The 26,598-nt window shown below is 37.4% G+C and overlaps 2 protein-coding genes across 2 annotated transcripts in view; both read right to left on the minus strand.

Moving 5' to 3' along the window:
* Positions 1–23,861, minus strand: part of LOC150086168 (zinc finger FYVE domain-containing protein 9-like) — a 54,652-nt gene extending 30,791 nt beyond the window's left edge. Inside the window, exons 1-2 of the mRNA XM_090374435.1 lie at positions 23,715–23,861; positions 13,193–13,436 (exon numbers count right to left, since the gene is read on the minus strand). Coding sequence (XP_090230561.1) covers positions 13,193–13,436; positions 23,715–23,823 — 353 coding nt within the window. The 5' untranslated portion in view covers positions 23,824–23,861. The remainder of the gene's footprint in view (positions 1–13,192; positions 13,437–23,714) is intronic.
* Positions 23,724–26,598, minus strand: part of LOC150086169 (uncharacterized) — a 249,210-nt gene continuing 246,335 nt past the window's right edge. The window contains exon 15 of the mRNA XM_090374434.1: positions 23,724–23,825. The gene's annotated coding sequence lies outside the window, so the exon portion shown is untranslated. The remainder of the gene's footprint in view (positions 23,826–26,598) is intronic.

Consider the following 26,598-nt stretch of genomic DNA (forward strand, 5'->3'; position numbering starts at 1 on the left):
ATGCAAAGAAAAACAACAAAGAGTTCTTTACCTATGTAAACTCTAGAAGGAAAGGGATGAATCAGATTGGTCCACTGGTTATTGATGATCCTGCTCAGGTGGCTAACAAACTAAATGAGTATTCTGCATCTACATTCACACATGAGGAGTTATTCAGAGAGGGGAATGCCAGAGGTGAGTTAAACTCTGGCAGTGAGCTGGATGATTTTGTAATAACTGAGAGGAAAGTGGAGAAGAAATTGTTGAAGATAAACATAAAAAAAAGAAGCTGGGGTGGATGGGATCTATCCAATTATATTAAAGGAGGCAGCAAAGGAAGTAAGCAAACCCTTAGCCATAATTATGAGAGCTTCTTTGGACTCAGGGGAGGTACCCATGGACTGGACATGTGCAAATGTGACCCCAATTCACAAAGGAGGATCAAAGGGCAACACAAGTAATTATAGACCTGTTAGTTTAACATCTGCTCCAGGAAAATTAATGGAGGCACTGGTTAAAGAAGCACTGCAGGATCATGTAGACAAGACTTCAGTTATAGCTTGGAAACAGCATGGTTTTGTTAAGAGAAAGTCTTGCCTGACCAATTTGATTGGATACTATGATGTGGTCACAAAAGAACTGGATGTAGGGAATAACTTTGATATCATATATTTGGATCTTAGAAAGGCTTTTGATACTGTTGCACATGGAAGACTGCTGCAGAAATTGGAGAAGGTGGCATTGGAGGCAAATTGCTGCTATGGATAAAGTAATGATTGAGTGGGAGAAGACAGTGGTAATCAATGGACACTGCTCATCGTGGACTAATGTTATTAGTGGAGTCCCTCAGGATTCAGTATTGGGTCCATTGTTGTTTTCTGTATTTATAAATGATATTGATGATGGTATATCAAGCTTAATGTCCAAGTTTGCAGACGATATGAAGGTTGGCAGGGTTGTTAAGGACACTAATGACAGTACGCTGGTGCAACAGGATCTAGAAAAGTTGAGCAGATGGGCTGAGAGGTGGCAAATGAAGTTTAACATTGACAAATGTAAAGTACTACATATGGGAAGCAGCAACCCCAGAGTGATGTATCAACTCTGTGGTACTACACTGAAAGTGGTAGAGAACAAAAAGGACCTGGGGTTAATTGTGCAGGCGGATATGAAGTTTTCTGAGCAGTGCAGACAGTCTGCAAGAGTAGCTCATGGTGTCTTGTCAATGATATACAGAAATTTTTCTAGCAGAGATGAGGTGATTATCTCCTTATATAAGGCAATGGTCAGGCCACACCTCGAGTACTGTATACAGGTCTGGAGGCCTCATTTTAAGAAGGCTGTAGAGTAGAGCTGTTGGAACGAGTACAGAGAAGGGCAACAAGATTAGTGAATGGAACAAAGTTCCATTCACTTATGAAGAAAGGCTTAATTTTTGCAAATTACAGTGTCTGGAGACTAGGCACCTGCAAGGTGATCTGATTGAGGTGTGTATAAAGCCTTGAATGGCTTGAGCATGCTCAATGCTGATGGAATAATTCCTCTTGCTCAGAATAATCATTTGAGAAGGCATAAATTTAAATTGAGGAAAGACAGATGTAGGATAGATGTGTGGAAGTTTGCCTTTAGCCAGCGGGTGGTTGGTTGGTGGAACAGACTTCCATCCTTTGTTGTGGAAGTTGATATCCTAAATAAATTTAAGGCTGAGCTGGACAGGTACTTGGAACGAACAGAGGGGTGAACTGGGAGCGTGTGTTTTTTTATTTATTATTATTTTTTAATTTTTTGGCTGATGCTGCATAAGCTTGCTTTCTTACATCATATGCCTCTATTAATGCTAATGGTGACTCTACTGTCAAATGTGAAATATATTGTGCAAGAAGGATAGGTGGAACAGGAATAGGAACATGGAATGCATGCCAAGTGCTAAAGTTAATGACAGTGTGCAGCAGTTATCTTTTATAGGCCGTTCCTACTAAATGATATTAAGAATAGGATATCTGAGAATTTACTTAACAGGTGTTGAGGAAAGAGTTAGAAGTTACGATTAAATTTTAAAATGTCTATAATTCTACCCAGATATTACAAGACAAAGTACACAATGGGAGCCTTGTCAAAGACTCATCATTTACTGTCCTATCATCATATAATCATCTAACACTCTCTGATGCCATCCAGACAGTGTTATATGGGTCAAAAAACTGTTAGTTTTGGGGGGGGAAGTTACACAAATTACTGCTTTACAGTAACTACAAGCAGAGGTGAGACTAATTCTTGCACTGCTTCTATTGGGACATATACCAGCCTGGAAAGCAAGAAGACAGAGATAACAAGGTATGCTGGGGGGAGGGGTCCTCATGAGGAGGACCCCTCCCCCCATTTGATGGCTTAACTAGTTAAGCCATCAAATGCAGACACTGTAGAGATATAGGAAATGTGGTACCACTTAGACATTAATGCAGAATTTGAATATGGAGAGTATAATGAGTACGGGAAGGGCAGACAGAGCAGGAGGCAGGGAGAAGTTATGCTTTTGGTTAAGAAGCACACAGAATCTAAGGGGCAGCATTGCACTCAAATGATGTGGAGGGGCTAGTACAATATGAATTAGTTTGGTGTGACATAAGCATTAAGAGAAAACTAAGATGAGAGTAGGAGTGTGGTATAGGCCGAATTACTGTGATGAGTAAAATGAGCAAATACACATACAAATACAATGGGCTAGCAAATAAGAATGCCTTATAATGACATTCTGATTCTATTTTATTTATGGGATTTTATATAACTTTACAGATATTGACCGGAATTTATGGGATGGTCACATACAGAGTAGCAGAAATTTTCTGTATGTATTGGGATGACTGTTTTCTGCTGCTGCAGAAAACAGTCATCCCAATGTAATAAATAACAGAAAAGATCCAATTAATAACAGAAAAGAGAAAGACCAGGTGGCAGTGATAATAATAATAATAAAATTCTTTATTCATGGAAATGTAGGACAATTCCCGCTACAAGCAACCAGAGGAATCTCACAATTAACTGTATACATTGCATTCAGTACATAAAAAATTACGTGAGTACACAGCAAATACATAAAATACACAGAAAGTGCTAACAGATTATACACAGCTTACATTGCATTACATCGATTTTATAGTTCTTATAATAGATTATACAGAGCTTATGTTGTATTATATAGATTTTATAGTTCCTATAATAGATTATACAGAGCTTATGTTGCATTATATAGATTTTATAATTATTATATACAAGCTGCAACACATTGAGACAGTCTGGAAACTTTCATTGGGAGTTGACTAGTTCTGCTGACAACTGCAGGAATGCTGACTGCACTTGACTATGGATTTGCGCTTTTCTTCTCTGTAGGCAGAATATTTGAACACATATCCAAATCAATGTTCAGTGCACCGATGATGCTGTTTGGAAAGTACCCCTTAAAGGTCAAGAGCTTCTGCAGGTTAGAACAGAGCACTGGACAGTTTGAGGGTTCTACTGGGGATTTTCCAACCTACAATTTCCCAGATATTAACGAAGTCGAGAGCAGCGGAGCACAGATTAAGCACCATTGTGAGCTTCCTTGCATATGCCAGGTGCTGGGCCGGTGTGTATCTCAGATTTATGCAGAGCTGTGATTTTGATGTTGTATAGGGTAGGTGAGCCCAATTGTTGGCCCATTTTTGGATCCAGAATTCCAGACCCCAGAGTGTCTTCAGACTGGACATAGGAGCAGCCGATCAAACTTCAATACCATAACTGATGACAGAACTAAAATAGTAGAGGAGAAATTTTCTGACTGTTTCCTTGTTGTGCGCTCTACAGAGATCAGGTTTCATACCTGATCTCTGTTATGAAACAGAAAGAGGAAAGATATTTGCTCAGGATGACAGACTTCGATAATTCCTCTGCTGGGTCTGGTGAGGTGTTAGCTGGGCTTGAGAGGTAACATACAATACTGTCAGCATAGGCCATAAACACAGGTATCTCATTCATTAGCAGAATAAATATCGCTAAAAAAAGCAGTGCCGACAACGATCCACCTTGGGGTATACCAACTTCCACCTGTTTTGTGATGCAGTTATTCCCTTGCTGGAAGGTAAGGCACCTCTTGGTTAGCAGATTCCTGAGGAGCTTCGAGACATTGTCCGTGAAACTGTAGTTCTCCAGGAGGCACATAAGTGGCTTAACTTGCACTGAGTCAAAAGCCGCTTTAACATCCAGAAAAACAGCATGCATAACATAGCCTTGCTCTCAGGCTAGAAGGGTTTTCAAATTCAGAGCCTGTATGCATGTTATCGGTGATCTTTGTGAGGGCACGTAATATGTACGCTGAGGTCTCTGGGAAAGGATCTGATTGGCAACCACTTTGAACATGTACTTCTCCAGGCATTTGAGAAAAGGGGAGGAGATTGAAATAGGCCTATAGTCAGCAGTTGAGGTCGGATTCTGCACCTTCGGAACTGGGATGACTATAATTTAGCCGAGCGTTTGGGACGACTCCCTGTTGTAAAATTCTGTTAAATAACTTCGTCAGCTCATCGCTTATGAAGTAGGAGGCAACTCCCATTATTTTCTTATTGGATAGGGCGTTGATGGTCTTGTTAGATCCTCTTTGCCAATTGTCACGTTAGTGAGATTAGTTGTCATAGTGGGCACTGTTCCAGGGGAAGTCAGCAGCTGCACTGTCTGTTTTAACGAACCAGGTTACATGATCGCACCATTCGGCCAGATCTAACGATTCTACTGACCGGATGTGATTGGCCAACCAGAATCGCTGTCCACACGCTATCCTCTTCTCCATGAATGAGTTGATAGCCTGCTTGTTGGATTTCTGGAAACTGCATCTGACTATTGAGTACGCACTGACTATGATCTTTCTGTGGGTGATCGCTTGAATTGGGCATGTAGTCGTTTTTCTTTAAATTGGTGCATAAGGATGCTGGACCACCACAGCTTCAAGTGTGGGCAGATGACACATAGTCTTGACATGGCCAATCTAGAAATGAAAGACAACCATTTCTGAAGCCAAAATGCAGCTTCCTCTATATTGATTTCACTGAGAGTTCACCAGGGGTAGAGCCGAAAGAGATCCATTGTTGTTTCAATTTTTAGGTATTTTGGATAATATACAGCCTTCCTGATCTTTTCAATCGAATTTGATTGGTTTGGTTGGTTATAGCATTCTTTCAACAGGATGAGAGAATGCTTCAATTGGCTTGTGGTTGGAGGGAAATGCCAAATTAGAACTGATTACCGCTTCAACACTACCATGGCTGGAAAATATTCTCTGTAACGTGGCTTTTCTGTGAGAGTGGGGGGGGACACAGATGCAATGGATGTTGAGACTCGACAGATCCGAAATTAACTGATCGAGAAGCTTCGAAGCAGCTGGCAGGGGCAGGCTGAAGTCTCCAAGAATTATTACTTTCTGGTTGCACTTTATAGAGGTCAGGAGCCAAGCAGAAAAATTCATAATGCATTGATCCGCAACGGGTGGGGTTAAGTAAACTGCACATACTAGCAACTGTAGTCCATTGACTAGAGAGCAGCCCAGAACAGCCTCAAAATCGCTACCAGGGTATGCCCAAGATTTTATCAGAGGGAGCCGTTATCTTTGGCAGATTAAGACTCCCCTCCTTTAGCATTAGAATTAAGCATTAGTAGAGGCATTTGATGCAAGAAAGCAAGCTTATGCAGCATCACCCAAAAAAAAAAAAAAAATTAAAAAAATAAAAAAAAATAATAAAATAAATAAATAAAAAAATAATAATAATAAATACATAAAAAAATAAATAACCACTTCCACTTCACCCCTCTGTTCGTTCGAAATACCTGTACAGCTGAGCCTTAAACTTATTTAGGCTATCAACTTCCACGTCAAGGAATGGAAGTCTATTCCACCAACCAACCACCCGCTGGCTAAAGGCAAATTTCCTCACGTCTATCCTACATCTGTCTTTTCTCAATTTGAATTTATGCCCTCTCAGGTGATTATTCTGAGCAAGAGGAAGAATCCCATCAGCATTGAGCATGCTCAAACCATTCAAGGTTTTTGGTGTTTGTGTCAAGAACATTGGCATCAACAACAGCATGCGAATTATTTAAATTCATATAAAGCTAAATCATTTTTATTCAAAAATTATTTCCTTTCTAAACAGTAAAATACTTATGTCTTTTAAAAATCCTGTTGATGACAGATGCCAAATTCTTTATGTCAAAATTTATAACTGGCAAAATATTTTGGCTAAATCAATCTTTTCTCATCAAATCAGACCTAATATACTGCATCATCATAAATAATGATGCAGTATGTTAGGCAATCTCTGTTTCCCCTCTGCCCCTTTTAAGTTCTATTAAAGAAGAAAAGTAGTTCTAAAATTAAGAAATTGCCTTGTTTGGCCATACTGGGTTACCCTAAAACTCTCACACAATTTGAGAACTATAGTATCCTCTGAAAAAACATTTTGTACTTATTTCAGTAATCACTGGTAGTAGTAGTTGTTGTAATGGATGCATGTGATGCAAGAAAGCAAGTGTATGATCTTATGTAGCATCAGCCAAAAAAAAAAAAAAAAATCACAACCATTTCTTCTAAAAGTTTGTCCAGTTCCTCCTTGAATTTATTTAAGCTATCAACTTCCACGACAGATGGAAGTTTGTTCCAGCAATTAACCACACGCTGACTAAAGGCAAATTTCCGCACATCTATTCTACAACTGTCTTTCCTCAATTTGAATTTATGCCCCCTCAGGTTCATAATCTGGGCAAGTGGAAGAATCCCATCAGAATGCAGTGTGCTCAACCCATTTTTTATTATTATTATTATTATTATTAATATCCATATGATGCCAGGAAGCCTGAGGCTTATACTGCACCGGGGAAAAAAAAAAGTTCCCGAGTAACCCTGAGAGAGTGTGTCAAAAGTAGAAGGGAATCACCAAGAAAGAGAAGAATGATGATATCCAGCTCAGGACCCTGGGTGTGCCAAGCCCATACTCACCAGATGTGAGCCCCCAGGGTTATTTAAGGCCTTATACACTTCAATCAGATCACCTCACAGGCGCCCAAGTCTTCAGCCGCTGGAATTTGCAGAACTTAAGCCTTTCTTGGTAAGAGGACCCCTTCGTTCTCCTCACCAATCTTGTTGCCCTTCTCTGTACATGTTCAAGCAACTCTACATCCTTCCTAAAATGAGGCATCCAGATCTGTACGCAGTACTCAAGGCTTGGCCTGACCATTGCCTTATACAAAGGGATAATCACTCCTTTTCCCTACTAGTAAAATTCCTGTATATCATTGACTGTTAGTTTAGCAAACAGACATAAAAATTTAGTTGGATAAAAAAAAAAAAGGTTTAGATACCAAATACCCCATGACCTGCTCTGGCAGCCTGTCTGCATTGCTCAGAAAACTTCATATCTGACTGCACAATTACTCCCAGATCTTTTTCATTTTCTACCACCCTAAGTATCACACAGTTGGTATGTTTCTATGGGGTTACTTCTACCCACATGCAATACTTTGCATTTGTCAATGTTAAACTTCAGTTGCCACTTCTCAGCCCATCTGCCGAAATTTTCTAGATCCTGTTACAGTAGCACACTGCCATTAAAATAAATGAATATATTACCTCTACAGAATATACACAGAATAGAACTTCAGAACACAATATCTATATAATTTGTTTATGTCCCTCTGTCTAGAACACTCTTTGAACTTGAATAAGTCAAAAACTAAACAAGCTTTTGACCTGATTCCTTCACCTTTTGAGTAGGGGTGAAAAATTGCAGTAACAATCAGGTGGGGGAAACAATTTATAGTTGAAGTTTTCAAAAAAATTTTAACCAATTTTTAAAATTTCTGTTATTTTTTAACAGTTCTGTAACAGAACCATTGAGCAACAGTTTTGTTATAGTTTTGGTGAAATATTTGCCATGGGTGCACTAGAATAATTGCAATTTTGTATGTGCAATAACTGTAATTTTTTAAAATATATTTTATTACCCAAGTCCATCCTACTGACACTTTAGCGAGCAGCAAAAGGAGGCAAGGAGTGGTTTTTGCAATTACTTTGATATTAATCTTTACTTTTCTGAAACAGTTTTGCTGAAATATTTGCCATGGGTACACTAGTAGCATTATAAGTAAATTTGGTATCTAAACTTACTTTTTTTTTATCCAACTAAATTTTTATGTCCATTTGCTAAACTAACTTTCATAGCAGATAAACTAATTTTAGAACAAATAAATTCTGCATTTTACTGTTTGAAGATAATAAAGCACTCAGACCCATGTTGGTATAATTATGTTTATTGCTGAACTGGAAATATGTACATAATGGAGTCAAAGGTTTTATGGAATTTTCTTTCCATTTCTTCAGTTACAGCTCTTTGCAATAGCACCTTCACAGCTACTTCAGTCACAAGAATTTACTCTTTTGAACAAGTTCTTGTGACTGTGATACTGCAAAAAGCTGTCACTGGAGAACTGTTAAGAAAATACCACAAAACATTTGACTCTTTCCAATTTGGAAATAAACATAATTATACCAACATAGGTCCGAGTGCTTTATCTGCTGAGGCCACTTCAAAATAAAAAGATCCACTGAAAAAATAGACTGGAGCACTGTTTTTGCAGCAGGCAGCTAGCCAGAATGCTTCAAAGGAATGCGACAGAATCAGAGAGAGAGAGAGAGAGAGAGAGAGAGAGAGAGAGAGAGAGAGAGAGAGAGAAACCTCATTCAATCTGACTCAGTAAAAAAAAAAATGTCTCCAATCAAAATTTAATATACTTTTTTGACAATAACCACTAAACTGAAAAGTAAAACATAAAAGCAAAAATAATAAAGAAGATAATGCACTAATTTGGGGAGTCTATTAGTGGATCAAAATAACATGTTTATTCACATATGAAAAAATGAATTTCCAATTTGTAAGAAGAAAATACTTAGATCCAGGATAGACTCAACCAAATCAAAACCCCAGTGTAGCAGATTCAACATACATAATATTTAATAACAAGATAAACAAGATAAACAGATCTTATTAAATAACAAGATTTGCAATACAGCTTAAATATCCAGAAACACAATGAGAAACCAGTTTTATATTCATGCAGAGAAAATAAGAGAAATAAAATGAGCCAAACAAGACTCCTTCAAAGAGCATCTAGAAATTCAATAGTTAGTTGAATAAATTTTTAATCTGAAAGCATTGAGATAGGAAGAACAGAGAACATATTGAAATGGATCTAAAATCCAAGGGTAACTGAGATTTCCTGGAAACAGGAATAAACTAAAATCTAAAACTAAATACTTCAAGCCTTCAGGAAAATAAACTTTGTGTAATGAAAGAGAATAAATACAGAATAATAAAATCAAAATTATGAAAAATAGTAATTTTGACAGAAAAATTATTAAACTCATCTGGCTGAACAGTAGAAGAATAGAAGAAATATACATATCAGAGGAATTAACCATATGCATTTGAAAATATTTATTTATTTTTGAATCACCCTGTATGTATGTATGTATGTGTATCAAAATATATTTAGTAGCTAGTCCTTTGCAAAACTATGGGGTAAAAAGGCAGTAGACAGAAGGTATTTAAATGAGAGTTTATCAGAACAGTCCACTGACCTTTGGTGTGGGGCAGACAGAAACAGCCCCTTAACCCCACTGCCCATTTATATTAAAAATTTCTTGTGGGAACTCAATGCTAAGAACTGGGCAATATTTGTCATAGTGGGATCTTAATCAACACATCACTTTAAACTAATTAAACTTTGCATAGTCAATAGCAAATTGACAACATCTAAAAATATAATAATACAAAAAATACCTTGCTATAAGCAGAATCATATATAAAGGTTCCAGCACAGACACTCATAATATGACCTTTAGTTCTAGCAACACAATAATCATACATTTTCAACAAGTACAACAAAACGCATGAGGAGTTATTCAGGAAGGAGAATGATGTAGGTAAAGTAAACATTGGCAGTGAGCTGGATGATTTTATAATAACTGAGAGGAAAGTGGAGGAGAGATTGTTGAGGATAAATATAAAAAAGGCACCTGGGGTGGATGGGATCTATCCAGTTATATTAAAGGAGGCAGCAAAGGAAGTATGCAAACCCCTAGCCATAATTATGAGAGCTTCTTTGGACTCAGGGGAGGTACCCATAGACTGGAGATGTGCAAATGTAACCCCAATTCACAAAGGAGGATCAAAGGCTGACACAAGTAATTATAGACCTGTTAGTTTAACTTCTGTTCCAGGTAAATTAATGGAGGCACTGTTTAAAGAAGCACTGCAGGATCATCTAGACAAGAATTCAGTTATAGCTCAGACGCAGCATGGTTTTGTTAAGGGCAGGTCTTGCCTGACCAATTTGATTGGATACTATGATGTAGTCACAAAAGAACTGGATGCAGGGAATAACTTTGATATTATATATTTGGATCTTAGAAAGGCTTTTGATACTGTTGCACATGGAAGACTGCTGCACAAATTGGAGCAGTGTGGCATTGGAGGCAAATTGCTGCTATGGATAAGGGGATGGTTGAGTGGCAGAAGACAGAGAGTGGTAATCAATGGACACTGCTCAACGTGGACTAATGTTATTAGTGGAGTTCCTCAAGGTTCAGTGTTGGGTCCATTGTTGTTTTCGGTGTTTATGAATGATATTGATGATGGGATATCAAGTTTAATGTCTAAGTTTGCAGATGATACAAAGGTTGGCAGGGTCGTTAAGGACACTACTGACGCTATGCTGCTGCAACAGGATCTGGAAAGGTTGAACAGAAGGGCTGAGAGGTGGCAAATGAAGTTTAACATTGACAAATGTAAAGTACTACATATGGGTAACAGTAACCCCAGAGCAATGTATCAACTCTGCGGTACTACACTGACAGTGGTGGAGAATGAAAAGGACCTGGGGGTAATTGTGCAGGCAGATATGAAGTTCTCTGAGCAGTGCAGACGAGCTGCAAGAGTAGCTCATGGTGTCTTGTCAATGATATACAGGAATTTTTCTAGCAGGGATAAGGAGGTGATTATTCCCTTGTATAAGGCAATGGTTAGGCCACATCTTGAGTACTGTATACAGGTCTGGAGGCCTCATTTCAAGAAGGATGTAGAGCTGCTGGAACGGGTACAGAGAAGGGCAACAAGATTAGTAAATGGAACAAAGGGTTGCTCTTACGAAGAAAGGCTTAAGTTTTGCAAATTACAGAGTCTGGAGACTAGGCACCGGCGAGGTGATCTGATAGAGGTGTATAAGGCTTTGAATGGTTTGAGCATGCTCAATGCCAATGGGATTCTTCATCTTTCTCAGAATAATCACCTCAGAGGGCATAAATTCAAATTGAGGAAGGACGGATGTCGGATAGATGTGTGGAAATTTGCCTTTGGCCAGCGGGTGGTTGGTTGGTGGAACCGACTTCCATCACTTGTTGTTGAAGTTGATAGCCTAAACAAATTTAAAGCTCAACTGGACAGGTATTTCGAACGAACGGAGGGGTGAAATGGGAGAGGGTTTTTTTTTTTTTTTTTTTTGGCTGATGCTGAATAAGCTTGCTTTCTTGCATCATATGCCTCTACTAATGCTAATGCTAAAATATTCAATCTAACAGCTACTAAAAAAAAAATCCCTCAAAAGGTATAGAATCACATCTAGTCAACAGGCCTACCCAAGCTACTGGAGTAATTTTCTTATTAGCAGAAAAGTTCAACAGCTTTCTTCTTCTTCTTCATTTTTTTTTTTCCCCCATTCTGTTTCTCTTCTTTTAACCCAGATTTAAAATATAATTCTCACAAATCTACAAATGCAATTTTTAAATATCTTCAGTTACCATTTCAGCTGAACTGCTTTGCACAGTATTAATTACATAGAACATACACTATTTTATCAAAAGTATTAGGACACCAGGATACATCTTGTAATTATTTCACCATTCTTATAAAGAATTTTTTAATCAGCCTCCACAGTTGATTTTGCACATGCCTCTACAGTTCATTACACAGATGCTTAATGAAATTAATATAATGGCTCTGAACAGACCATTCTAGCACATTGTTCTCTTTAGGGCAATGTCACTGCTGATTGTACTATATGTTGTTATTTGGTTTTTAGGAGCATTAGCAACTAAGGCCGCATTGCTCCAGGGATATGCGGTGGTCATTCCCTGATCTTTCCGCATCCTCTGTATTTGGTGGTCACGGGCTCGAACCCCGGTCTAATCAAGAAACGTGTGCTACACACTGCTGCTCCTGCCCACCTGGCTACGGAGGCGCCTATGGCAGTGAGCACTGTCAAACCAAAATGCATATGGCCCATCAGTGTAAACTTCAATAAGTGCAATTGTCTACAATATGATGGTAGAACATTTCAATCAGTGCACTCTGCAAAAGTCAGCAGTCCAAGCAACACCACATCATTAAACTTCAACAGCATATTAATTTACAGATGGGCCACTGCAGCCTGTATGGCAGAACTCTTTTGGCTTTTGCCAAACTCCGATTCCTTCACCCAGACTGAAACAGCACATACCATGATTCATCACTCTATAGAAATTCATTCTTATGCTTTTAACATCCAGTCTCAGCTAGCATGGCACTGCAGCAACCATCACTGACACCAACTTTTGTGATCATTGGCTGATGTGCCGCAGCTCATCCATGAAAACCATCCCAATGCAATGCATGTGTGCAGTCACTCTAATATGCAACTGAACCCTCTAAATAATTCTGCAACTATAGTGCTGATTTTGCTTCCAATGCATTTGACTGCTCTGGGGTCTCTGTCAGTCAAAATTTCACAGTCAGCTTCCTTGCAATTCAACTTGCATGATGCTTCCATGCAGTGATTTGTACGAACTTCAAAGCATCCAAAATCTGCTCAACCAATCCTATGTGTTTTACCTACATTCAAAAATATCAAACTCTACTCCATGTGGCATTTTACTTTAAACTGAACAAGATGCACTCTGCAATTCTATTAATACTCAATGCACTGTTATAACACCCTCTAGATTATTAGTATACTCTATATTTTTCATATTATGTGATTATTAAGTGTTAATAATTTTCTTAATACAGTGGTATTTATGAACAAGTAAGGTACTAATGGATGAATCCTCATAGAATACACACAAGATTTAGTTCAACATATTAAAGTAATGAAGCATACTCACCCTATATTAAAGTTCTTGTCATCTTTAGTCCACTGAAGTATCACTACTTCTTCAGATTCTTGGGCACCTACTTGGCCACAGCCTATGCAAAAATCTTCCATACTACGAAGACCATTCCTTAAAGCAACCATAGTGTCAGGAGGAATTTGAACTAGGAGGCCATCTTCAACTATGCTGGATTTAGCTGTCAAGCCTGTGGAAGTCTTTAAGGCACCACTAAATACAATAAAACTTGCTCCTGTAACTGCAAAAACAAATATTTTCCAAGTTATTGAAAGTCACTATGTGATTTCAAGGATTTTTCAATTAAACCCAAAATTCAACTGAACACCTGTATTTGAATATAAACTGATATACACATTTTCAGGTGTCCTGAAATTTAGAAGTTTTTTAAAAAAAATTTGGAAATTTTTAAATACCCTCTGGTATTTAAGAAGCCAGCATGTATAGCAATTGTTTCTGATACAAGATTGCTAATATATATAGAGACAACAAAAGAAGTCATACTTGCCCAGCTTCTTTTTTTTTTTTTAGTATATTACAAATTTTTGGCGAACAGTTGAACTTTATATAACTTAAATTAAATTGTCACTTTGGTGTGTGAAAATCAGGTAAATGCGACAGTTTGGTTTATTCGCAAGAAGTTGTTGGCATTGGGAAACATATCACATAAAAATTCTTGTAACAGCTTAACTAGGCAAGAAACAAATTCTAAAATAAAAAAAAAATTTTATTAAATAAAAATACAAAATTAAAGGAGGCAAAAATATGCTTTAGAAAATCAAAAATTGATAAAATTATTAAACATAAAGCACACACCCAGCCCTATTTAATAGGGCACAAATTATACTATTTTTATGACTGTTAGCTTGTGCCTTGATGTGATGGTTTATATGGATGGCCCAAAGGTAAAACGAAAGTGCACAGGAAACCTATGTGATGAGTACAACATACACTTTGTAAAGTATGAGTTTGTAAAATATTCTGGGGTGGGGGGGGAGAGCCTCATTTTTGGAGATTTGCTGACACGCTTAATTTCTTCCTGTGAGGTGCTGCAGTGGTCCCAGCCTTATCCATTAGAGTCCTAATTACACAATTTTTATGATTGTTAGTTTGTGCCATGCTGTAATGTGTATGCTGTACAGCATACACATTACATGCTGTAATGTGTATTTACACATTACATGCTTACAGATTACACATTACATGCTTACATTACATTTACACATTACAGCATACACATTACATGCTGTAATGTGTATGCTGTACAGCATACACATTACAGCATGGCACAAACTAACAATCATAAAAATTGTGTAATTAGGACTCTAATGGATAAGGCTGGGACCACTGCAGCACCTCACAGGAAGAAATTAAGCGTGTCAGCAAATCTCCAAAAATGAGGCTCTCCCCCCCCACCCCAGAATATTTTGGACAAGCATATTTGAGAAGTTGAACTTGGGCGAAGAGAGACATTCTCACCCACTGCTACCGCATACATTCACTACTATTCAGACTTAACAGAGCAGATCTCTAGAATATTATGGACTTGTCAGACACACTGTGTGCAGCAACCAGTGTGGAGACTGCACACAGTTGTGTCAAAGGTAAAGGTTCCTGTACCCATCAAGGGTACAAGTGGAATTATATAGAGATCAAATGTCCAGATTGAGGGGACCGTTATGCTGGAGAGACAGAACGTAGGTTTAAACATCATATGGGAAATCTGCCATGGCTGAACACTTCTGGGAGAACCACCAAATTTCTTCCAGCTAGGCTGTCATTGTTGATCGTTCGCAAAAGTATTGGAACCGGTAAAGGCTTGAGAGCTTGCGGATTTGTTCTTTGAAACATAAAACCATCAATAAAGATAGGAGAGTCCGTATTCACCCCACTCCTTAAAACCATAATTCTTGGATGGAATGAACAGTTCCACACATGCTCCAGAGCCATTTTCAGTTTCAACCCATGTGTGGAGGATAATTCCCATGTACCTACAGTAACGTGCTGTGAGCCATGATCCTACTAATGTTATTTAAGAAAGTGCTGTGACAGTAAAGTTCCACTGTTGATAAAAGAGATGGCTGCCTTTGAAAGATTTGATTTGAAATTTGAAATATTTTGTATATATTTTAATTCAATTTATAATATTGCTTTTAACTGTACAGTTGTCAGTGTATTTTATTTTTACATAAAATTTTATCCTGTTTTATTTTTATTTTATTAAATTTAATAAAGCTTTGGCAATAAGAGAACTAGGCAAGTTGGTAAAAATTATGCTGTTTGCTATCTACTTATATTCAATTCGGTTTACAGCCATCAAGGTGGTTTGTAATTTGGCAGTACAAATACTTTTGAGAGTCAGAGTGCTATCTTCAAAGTGAATCGTGGCTCCTACACAAGCCTCTGTTTTTAACATCAGTATGTATATGCAGCATGATATGCATATTGAACTGTGTATGATGCAAGGAATTGCCAGTAGTTTATTCTCGATAGAGTTGTTTCCCCCAGGATTGAAAATACAGCCACTCCCCCGATTTACGTAAGGGTTGCATTCCACGAAACTCTACGTAAGTCGAAATTTCCACCCATGCTTGTGCAGCACTCGCAACTGTGTTCGCTGAATTGATTGAATCAAAAAAGAAAGAAATGTTCGATGAACATGTGAATAGAATTATTTATTGTATTTATTAAATTTTTTATCTCACGTGCAGGAAAAATTATAAAAGCGTGCAATTTAAAAAATTTTAAAATTCTAAAATTACAAAAAAGAGAGGAGATAGGCATAGTGTCAGTAAGTTTTATCTCTCGAGCATTGTTGGCAGAATTGACATCTTCAGCTGATAAGTACGCTGCTGTGGAGATTTAGAAGGGGTCGGCCACTCGACCTTACGAAAGAATATATTAATGTTCTTACGTAAAGTCGAATTTGCGTAAGTCAAGTGCTACATAAGTCAGGAAGTTCCTGTATAGATCACATATGGGTTGAACTGTACTCCAGGGTGTAAAGGTCTGTGCTATCATAGTAGCACTGTCATCATAGTTAAGATCTCAGCTTAATTATGATAACATTAAGCCAAGATCTGCCAATGGATGAATCAACCCGCCAACAACCATCTTTCAGATGTACAGGTCGGTTCATCCACAGGTGAGCCTGGTATATGTTTTCTCAGTTTGATGAAACCAGAATGCATTCTCCTTTATATCATTGTATCTGCTTTTCTCTTTTCCAATATTCACAGTTTTTTGAGAAGGTGGAATGGTTACCATTACAGTTTGGACATTTAGTTTTTTTTTTTTTTAATTATTAAGTTATACATTAAACCTTATGCTATGAAGTTCGGGATTTACGTTATGCTATTCAGTATCATATAACAATGGCGGCAAGTTACGAACGGTAAGATCTATGGATAAATAAATAAAAAAAATTTATCCATAGATCTTACCGTTCGTAACTTGCCGCCATTGTTATATGATACTGAATAGCATAACGTAAATCCCGAACTTCATAGCATAAGGTTTATTAACTTTCAAAATTGCTATCTAAATTCAAAATCAAGGAGCTTGACTAGGACTATAAAGCTACTTATAGAAAATAATTTAGTATAACAATTAAGTCAATAAAACGACTAAATAAATATAAAAACTTAGCGTTTTCCGGAGCTGCTAAAATCTTGGCCAACACAGTAATTAAATAAGTAAAAAAAATATGAAGTTAAACATTAAAAAAAGGCACCTGGAGCAGGATAGAATCTATCCAGTTATATTGAAGGAGGCAGCAAGGGAAGCAAGCAAACCCTTGGCCATAATTATGGAAACATCCTTAGAGTCAAGGGAGGTCCCCATGGACTAGAGATGTGCAAATGTATCTCCAATTCACAAATGGGTGTGCAATGGGTGACAGATAATTATAAACCTGTTAATTTAACTTCTGTTCCGGGGAAAATAATGGAGTCACTGGTTAAAAAGGTGATACATGATCACTTAGACAAGACTGCAGTAATAGTTCAGACAGCATGGGTTTGTTAAGGGGAAGTCTTGTCTGACCAAATTTTAAGGTTTCTTTGCTAGCCAGTTCTGATTGGTGTGTTCATGAGATCAACAATTGGAACTGACCAACTCCATGGCATGCCATTTGTGAATGACCATATTTTTGGCATTTGAAGTAATGGTGACAATTTGGAATGTATGGTCTGATGTTACAATTTAAATATCCAGCACTGAATGACTAGAATGTCACCTGATTTAAGTTGCTTGACATTTTTAGGTGTTTCCAGCCACACTTTCTAGACATGACAAATGGTGACAATTTTCCTAATGACAAGCTGTCACAGAATGAAGGACTATAAACACAGGCACATTGAAGTAATGTCATGCCCTATGCCCTTTTACTTGGTTTTTGGTAATGTAGATGTCATTATCTTCATTTTTCCAACTCAGTGGAGCCAGATCTTAGGGATCTGTGGTGTGGTGATGGTTGGATCACTCATATTTGCTTCCCTGAGAATTAGGTTTTTCCTCCCAGATTTCTGGCTCTGCCATAGGGAGGCAGGAGCAGTGCTGCCTACTGACCAAGTGAAAGTTGATTAGTAGTTAAGTAAGAGAAAGGTGTCTTCCCTTTCTTAGGGTCTTTTGTGCTAATACTTTAGGCACTTATATAATTGGGAATTTGCTTTAAACTCTAATAACATATAGTATTCTCTTCACTATAGAAATCACTTGATCACGTGTGTTCCAAGAAATGCTTGGCATGCACTCGGAACCAAATAAGAAGAATGTGGTTCTGAAATTCAGGTGGTTTTCCATCCCTTACTACTTCCTGGAGTTCAGCTTGTCTCCTCTGCAGATCATCTGAAGGTGTGAGCCATTTCTAAGATGCTTGAGGAAGCCACTAGCAGCAACTGATTACTGTTACCATTATTACAACAACTATTACCTAGCAATTACAAAAAAATATTTACTGTCTTTTGGTTCTTTTATAAGCACACAAAAACCATGCCACTTTACCTATCTCCACAAAGAAAGCTCCCTTCCTAATTTCTCCTAATATTTCTAGCTAAAATTATTCAAAGGTCCCTGTGCATAAAGACTTGGGAATCCACTTTTGAAGAGAATGTCTTATTTAATACTTTGGAAAATTAAATGCACTAGGCATAATCCTTATGGGTTTTGATAATTAACTATATAATATCGGTGTAAATACACCATAGTTAACCCATATATTTGAGCTACGATTGTAGCGTAGAAGGCATCGTTTTAAATGTATCTCATAATGTGGTTGCCTTCACAACAAGATAGCTACTATTGAATTACTTCAAATAAATAACGCTTCTCTAGTAGAGAAGACTACTGTTATTTATTTTCAGCAGTACCACCACCCAGACGATCGTTTCGAAGCTTTTTGGCTTCGTCATCAGTGGGCGGGCAGGTACCCAGGTAATACAACAAGCCATCTCAGTTGCGAAGTTATATCCACATTATGAGAGATGCCAGAAGGGTGTGGTGGTAATGTATTTGGAAAATTAAATGCACTAGGCATAATCCTTATGGGTTTTGATAATTAACTATATAATATCGGTGTAAATACACCATAGTTAACCCATATATTTGAGCTACGATTGTAGCGTAGAAGGCATCGTTTTAAATGTATCTCATAATGTGGTTGCCTTCACATGGGTTAACTATGGTGTATTTACACCGATATTATATAGTTAATTATCAAAACCCATAAGGATTATGCCTAGTGCATTTAATTTTCCAAATACATTACCACCACACCCTTCTGGCATCTCTCATAATGTGGATATAACTTCGCAACTGAGATGGCTTGTTGTATTACCTGGGTACCTGCCCGCCCACTGATGACGAAGCCAAAAAGCTTCGAAACGATCGTCTGGGTGGTGGTACTGCTGAAAATAAATAACAGTAGTCTTCTCTACTAGAGAAGCGTTATTTATTTGAAGTAATTCAATAGTAGCTATCTTGTTGTGAAGGCAACCACATTATGAGATACATTTAAAACGATGCCTTCTACGCTACAATCGTAGCTCAAATATATGGGTTAACTATGGTGTATTTACACCGATATTATATAGTTAATTATCAAAACCCATAAGGATTATGCCTAGTGCATTTAATTTTCCAAATACATTACCACCACACCCTTCTGGCATCTCTCATAATGTGGATATAACTTCGCAACTGAGATGGCTTGTTGTATTACCTGGGTACCTGCCCGCCCACTGATGACGAAGCCAAAAAGCTTCGAAACGATCGTCTGGGTGGTGGTACTGCTGAAAATAAATAACAGTAGTCTTCTCTACTAGAGAAGCGTTATTTATTTGAAGTAATTCAATAGTAGCTATCTTGTTGTGAAGGCAACCACATTATGAGATACATTTAAAACGATGCCTTCTACGCTACAATCGTAGCTCAAATATATGGGTTAACTATGGTGTATTTACACCGATATTATATAGTTACTTATTTAATACATATACTCAAAACATCCTCTTAAAAGAGCATGACTATTAAACACAAAATCTGGTACATATTAACAATTCAGCTGTTATCTAAAAATTTATCAAAAGTGTTTGTTTACTCCTCCATTCTGTACAGTAAAGTTTGGTGCTACCCATTCAAATTTGAAGTACCTTCTAGGAGTAGACCTCCCAAAATGTGCAATCTTAAATCTGTTTTTGTTTTCACAATATGTAGAATTAAGTTGTTCCTAAATTTGGGTTTCCTTGACCTTAAGGTTCTCTTTAACCTAAGTCTCTATATAGCTTATTAGTTATATAGCTATATAACTAATCTCTATATAGCTTATTAGAGCTATATAGGTTATATAGCTTTTAACAAGCAATATAACCTATATTGGTTATATAGCTTGTTGAAAGATAAACTATATAACCAGCACTAGCAACTTACTTTCTATTTGGAGCAGAATCAGCTGGTATATCCCTCCCCCAAATACCTGATCTAAACCTTTTCTGGTACTACTGGACAACAAGATTAAATTAAAAAACCGTGGTAGGTCCGACCCCCCCCCTCCACAGGATCATTAATTCATTTAATGCGAATGATAAAAAATACAAAGCTAAATTCCTTCACAAAATTCTTACACTGTAATAACTTACTGTTTTTCTTTTTTTTTAAGACATTGCACTTTGTATTAACTCTGAGTAATGTCTTATCATTGGTATTTAATGTTTTTATCTATGTGCTCCATAACTCTAATATTTATGTCATACAGATCTGCTATGTAACTGATTGTATATATGCTCTGTATATTATGTTAAGATCTTTGTAAGGCCTTCTGGCTTTTGCCACGAGGGATATATGGCTGGATATTTTGTAAATTTATTCATGTACAAATAAACATATATTTGTTTATTTAAAAGATTTTAAAGAAAGAACACAATTCATTGGCACTAATCACAGAAGGTATGCACTGCAAAGCCTGACAAATAGATACCTTAGGCAGGTATGGTGGGGGTTACTGAGGTGCACAGAACCTGGAAAGGATCATTAAAATAAATGAGGGCAGTATATTCTTAGTAGGAGAGACAAGAACTAGGAGATACAAATATTAAATCTTAGGAAGTAACAGAAAGCTCAATCACACAAAGTTATCTTTGGGCAGTTTGTCATAAATCATTGGAATAAACCTTACCATGGTGGATGTGGCAGAGAATTTTTTGTGAAATTCAAAGAGGAAGTAACAGGATTTTTTTTCTTTTTTTTTAAAAGTTTGTTCGTTTAGCCATTCGGACAATGAATCTTTGATTTCTGTTAATGAATGTGATAACCTGTGTCCTAACACATTAAGTGTGTATTACTGCATTACATTCTGCAACACAGGGAGGATCCAATACAACAGATCTTTCCCTAGTAAAGGTTACAGGTGGAAATCAGTTTAATTCTTTAAAATTATCTTCACTGGTAATTCAACTCCACTTAAATAGCAAAACTGAATACAAGTTTGTAAAGTATGAGTCTGCTGGCATGATTGGTTAGGCTTGACACAACAGATGTCTGAAAAACTTTGTGTGACTGTAGAAATCAAAACTAACTTAAGTTATCACATCAACTAGCAAGACAACTGGATAACATTGGTAGAATATATTTATTACAATAAACTGAATATAATGCAAGAGATCTAATGTCAATTTGAAGGTGTCATTTCCAAACTGGGACTGAGTAGAATATTAAATTGTTGTTGTTTCTGATGTATAGTATGTTTTGCAGTGGAGACTAGATAAATATGCTGATGCAACCACTGAAAAGGTATTAATTCCCCCCCCTGGGAAAGCAAGCTATGACTGTTTCCCAGCTGGATTGGGTTTACAAGAATATTTGGTCTGAATGGCCAATATTGCATCTTCCAATGCCTTTAATCAACACATGAGATACCTCCAACATGCAGATTATCTTTTGCACTGTCAGTATATCTTACAGTTCAACCACCAGGATCACCAAGAAAGAATACAATTTCAGGAGGATTGGTTCATATAATAATCCCAGTAGGCATACCAACCACAGTGGGGAGGGATCAATTCTTCCAGCTTAACCTGCTCTATATCACCACCAGTCCCTTGAAAATTCAGGGGGGAAATTCTACCAGAACAGCCGCTAGGACTCCTAACCACAGAAAAACAATACAATAGTTCCATAAAGAGTATGCACAGTGGTCACAAAGACGGCAACCAAAACTCCTCCAATAATTAATGTAGAACTCACTAGTAGGTCCTCAAAGAATGCAGGAGCAACAGTTAAAAATAGAAGGGATAAAAATTACTTTGGGCAGTACAGAAAGTGGATTATTATTATTATTGGTCATATGGTGCAAGGAAGCCTGAGGCTTGTGCTGCACCAGCCAAAAAAAATTCTCGAGTTCCCCTGAGAGAGAGAGAGAGAAGTATAAAGGAATCACCAAGAAGGAGAAGAATGATGATATCCAGCTTGGGACCCTGGGCATACCAAGCCCATACTCACCAGATGTGAGCCCCTGGGGTTATATTATGTGGGAACACAGCAACCAGTACAGAAATATTTAAGATACTAGTTCCATTTTCAGTGGCACCAGGCCTGAAACATAAGTTCCAAAAATTTCATTTTTTAAAATAGTTTTTTTTAATTTATTTAAAAAAAAAAAATAAATTTAAAAAACATTTTTAAATTAATTATTTCAATATAATTTCAGAGTAGTTAAATATAAATCAGTTGGGAAATGGTTTTAACTCCAGTGGCTTAAAATTCATTTTTGGGCCCTACAGTGGTTTTATTTTGCTTTTAAAAGAACATGATTTACACGTTTTAGTGCATATAAGAAATTTATTGGTAATGTTCAACTTGGAACAATGTCACAAACAATGTTACAAATATTGTCAAAATGTAGTTGTAATACTTTCTTTTAGCGTGATATCCTGAAAACAGGAATACCCCCATGCTTCTTACAATCTGAACTTGTTTCCTTCCTTCCTAGACAAACAGGGCGCATTCTGCTTAGAAACGTTTTTTGCAGTTGGTGGAATATGTGTAAGGAAGTGCCTTTCTATGAGGTAAGCAGATGGATCAGTCTCTGGTTGTGTTCCTCCCTGAAAAGTGTCTCCTCTGCTGTATGCTTCCCTATCAACCCATTAGCTAACTTTGTGCCAAAATTCTAGGAAGGATTACTTTTTCCTCATACACAGTTATGCACAATTATTACAATTGTCCAATAGCTGAAAGAAAAGTTTCCTGTACCTCCTAACACTTTTTCTGAGGCACTCATGATCCAACCTGTCCACTCCGCCCATGCTGGAATTGTATTCAATTACAGCACCTGCCTTCTTCACTACTTCTGCCAATTTTCTCAGTACCACTCAGTGTCCCTCTGCAGATTATACACAACACTGAGACATTCTTTTAATCATACCACTTTATTTCTGACAAGCAGTCTAATGTGTAGTAAAGAACGTCTCTTTTCTTCGCTTTAGTAGACACTATTTCCTTTGGCAAAAAAAAAATATATATATATTTTTTGGCTGATGCTCTATAAGCTTGCTTTCTTGCATCAATTTGCTAATACTAATATCCTTTATTTGCAGATTCACAGTTCCAAAAGCTTAAAATCCATGTTATTGCAATTCCTGAAATAGTACAATACTTTTGAGCCATCGGTCCACAAAGAAAATGTAGCCTTTACCTATTAGTTATTATTATTATTATGAAATTATTATGAAACAGATGCCATTGCTAGAACATGGTCATTATTATCACTGAATACTTTTTTTTACATTACATTTGCTTTAAAAATAAAGATAAGATCTGCATGGATAAGATTAATTTGAAGGCTAATTAGCAGAACAAATAGAGAACTATTTATAACTCACAAAATAATTCCAAAATAAATTGTACAATAGTAGCTCCTACCAAATTGTCTGTCCAAAGATATTTTCACAGAACTTTTCCATAACTTAAAAAATCTATACATTCTAATATACAAATTATTTAAATATAATCCAACTATTCAACTCACCTTTTCTTGGTGTATTCTGAATATTAATGGCTTGTGTCTGATAATTACCGTCATCATTCTGCATACAAACTAGATGGGAATCTGCTTCCATGCTGAAGTTAGATGCCATTGCTAAAACATGGTCATTACTATTATTGAGTACTTTCATTACCTGAAAATTAAACCTATAGTTTATCAAATGTATAAATACATGCAAATAAAGGTAATTAATTGGCACTGCAAAATAAATCTCACACAGTGATATAGTAGGGCACCCCTAATCTGTACTCCCATAATCTGGAATTTTTCTAGTTTGTTCTGACCTCATAAAATCTCCAAATAGTGTGTATTTTAGAAGTATTAGTAGACGTTATCAAAGTTCAGTTTTTATTTTTCTGCTATTTAATAATTATTTTTAACACATTAGCAGAAAGATAATGGCATTCCATCTTTTACATTATGCAACTTAATATTGTTAAATTAATATGAAGACAGAGTCTTAATACTGGAAAGCTTGAGACCTGTTTGTTTGTTTGTTATTTGGTTTTTAGGAGCATTAGCAACTAAGGCCATATTGCTCCGGGATATGCGGTGGTCATTCCCTGACCTTTCCGCATCCTCCGTATTTGGTGGTGACGGGCTCGAACCCCGGTATAATCAAGAAGCGTGTGCTATGCACTGCTGCTCCTTCCCACCTGGCTACGGGGGCGCCCTTGAGACCTGTGAGCAGGCACACCAGGCCCACAGGCAACCAATTCTTTCACAATGTGCAGCCAACAGCCACGTAGAGTTGCCAATAATACAGCCTAATTACCATGTTTTGTATATGCTGTTGATGGAGATTTAAATACAACAGAATAAGAGGCTGTCCTAGATGAACACAACACTAAATCCAATGATTCCTATGAAGATATGAAGACTACATTAACTTGACTGAGTTTGAACCTTGGCAACATAATCAGGTACAAAGGGTACTAGGAAAGTTTTGCAATATGACGCAACAATGAATCACAGGAAGCTGCTTGTTGCTGCATGTTTGGACATGTTCATACGTGCATAGTAGCCGCCGCGCCAAGTCGATGGGCTCAGTTATTCATTAGTAGTGAGAGTGTAAAGTGCTTGCGATGGCATCGTGGTCACGAAATGAGATAAGGACAGTTTTGCGGTATAATTTCGTGCGTGGTTTAACCATAGACCAGTGCTTAGAAGAAATGACTCTTGCACTAGATGATGATATTCCACATCGTACAACGATATTCAGGTGGTATAGAGAATTCCAAGGGGGAAATTTCACTCTGGAGGATTCTGAGAGGCCGGGAAGGCCATGAACGTCAGTTACGGAGGAAAACGTTACTGCTGTGAGGAAAATGCTTGACGAAAACAGGCGAGTGACCTATCAACAGATAGAGGATACTTTGGGCCTAAATGCACCAGCATTCGTTCGATTCTGCAAGATCATTTGCACGTGAAGAAACTTTGTTCTCTCTGGGTGCCGCATCAACTGACTGAAGAGCAGATGACACGACGTGTGACTTGGTGCCGGGAGATGTTAAAAAAGTTTGATAAGGGACAATCTCGGTATGTGAACAACATCGTGACAGGTGACGAGACTTGGCTGTACTATTACGATCTGCCGACCAAGGCTCAAAACAAAGTTTGGGTCTTTGATGATGACGACACACCCGTAATTGTCAGAAAATCCCGATCTGTAAAGAAGAAAATGATAGCTATATTTTTCAAATCGAGTGGAATTGTGGAACGTGTCGTTTTGGACACGCAGAAGACAGTCACAGCTAAGTGGTATACTTAACAATGCCTGCCTAAAGTCATTGGATCTATGAAGAACTTGCGGCCAAAGTCAAGAATGGACACCTGATACCTCCATCACGATAATGCTGCAGCTCACCGCGCCAAAGCCTGCACCGAATATTTGACCACGACAGGACTGAAACTTCTCGAGCACCCTCCCTACAGTCCAGACCTTGCTCCCTGCGACTTTGCACTGTTCCCGCATGTGAAAATGAAGCTAAAAGGGAGGCGGTTTTCCAGTGATGAGGACCTTCTACGGGCTTGGGACTACGAGTGTGCTTTACTCCCTAGTGAAACTTGGCAGAACTGGTTTAAAGATTGGTTTCGGAGGATGGAGAGGTGTATTGAATGTAGAGGAAATTACTTTGAAAAAATTAAATAAACAAAGCTGTATTGCAAAACTTTCCTAGTACCCTTTGTACAATTACCAATGAAGCTCCTCTTATGATAGGAACACAAGAAAGTACAAAAATTTTAAGTGGCTGTTCAATCTCAAAGAAAAAATTCAGACTTCTATGAAACTGAAAGGAAACCAGGTGATCTTCCCTTGTGGGTAAATCACTCACAGCAATTACAATCACTGTCCATTCACACCATGGAACTACATGGTGTAAATGGATAGTGACTGCAAATGCTGAACATAGGAAGCCTTTGTTTAAATCTTGATGAGAAAAACTTAAGTTTTTTTTTCATTGCCAAGTTAGCCAGTTTTGGACAAGAGTAGAAATAGTTTAATCTCCCAAAAATGTGGATTTTTCATCCAGGAAACAGGCAAATTGATCAAAGAATATGCACAATATACTAATGTCTCATCACCTTAGTTGCCTTGTGGGCTTACAAATTTGTCATTCAACAAGGATGTACCTCTCACTACTTTCCACGATTAAAAATGTCAGTGTTGCATAAATTCCTGTATCACCAACAGCCATCATGAAAGTTCATCACGAAGTTGCTACACCTTCAAGTTACTCCTCACAAAACTTTTGTGAAAAGCAGTTCAAAGTTCCACAATGAATCTTGAATTTGAATTATTATTTTTTTAATAATAAAAATATTATTAGTGTCATGAGTTTCTTGGGTGATGGTGTGGAAAGAA

The sequence above is a fragment of the Mastigoproctus giganteus genome, chromosome 5 (assembly GCF_048544385.1).
Source record: "Mastigoproctus giganteus isolate SK-2022 chromosome 5, ASM4854438v1, whole genome shotgun sequence".
Lineage (NCBI taxonomy): Eukaryota > Metazoa > Arthropoda > Arachnida > Uropygi > Thelyphonidae > Mastigoproctus > Mastigoproctus giganteus.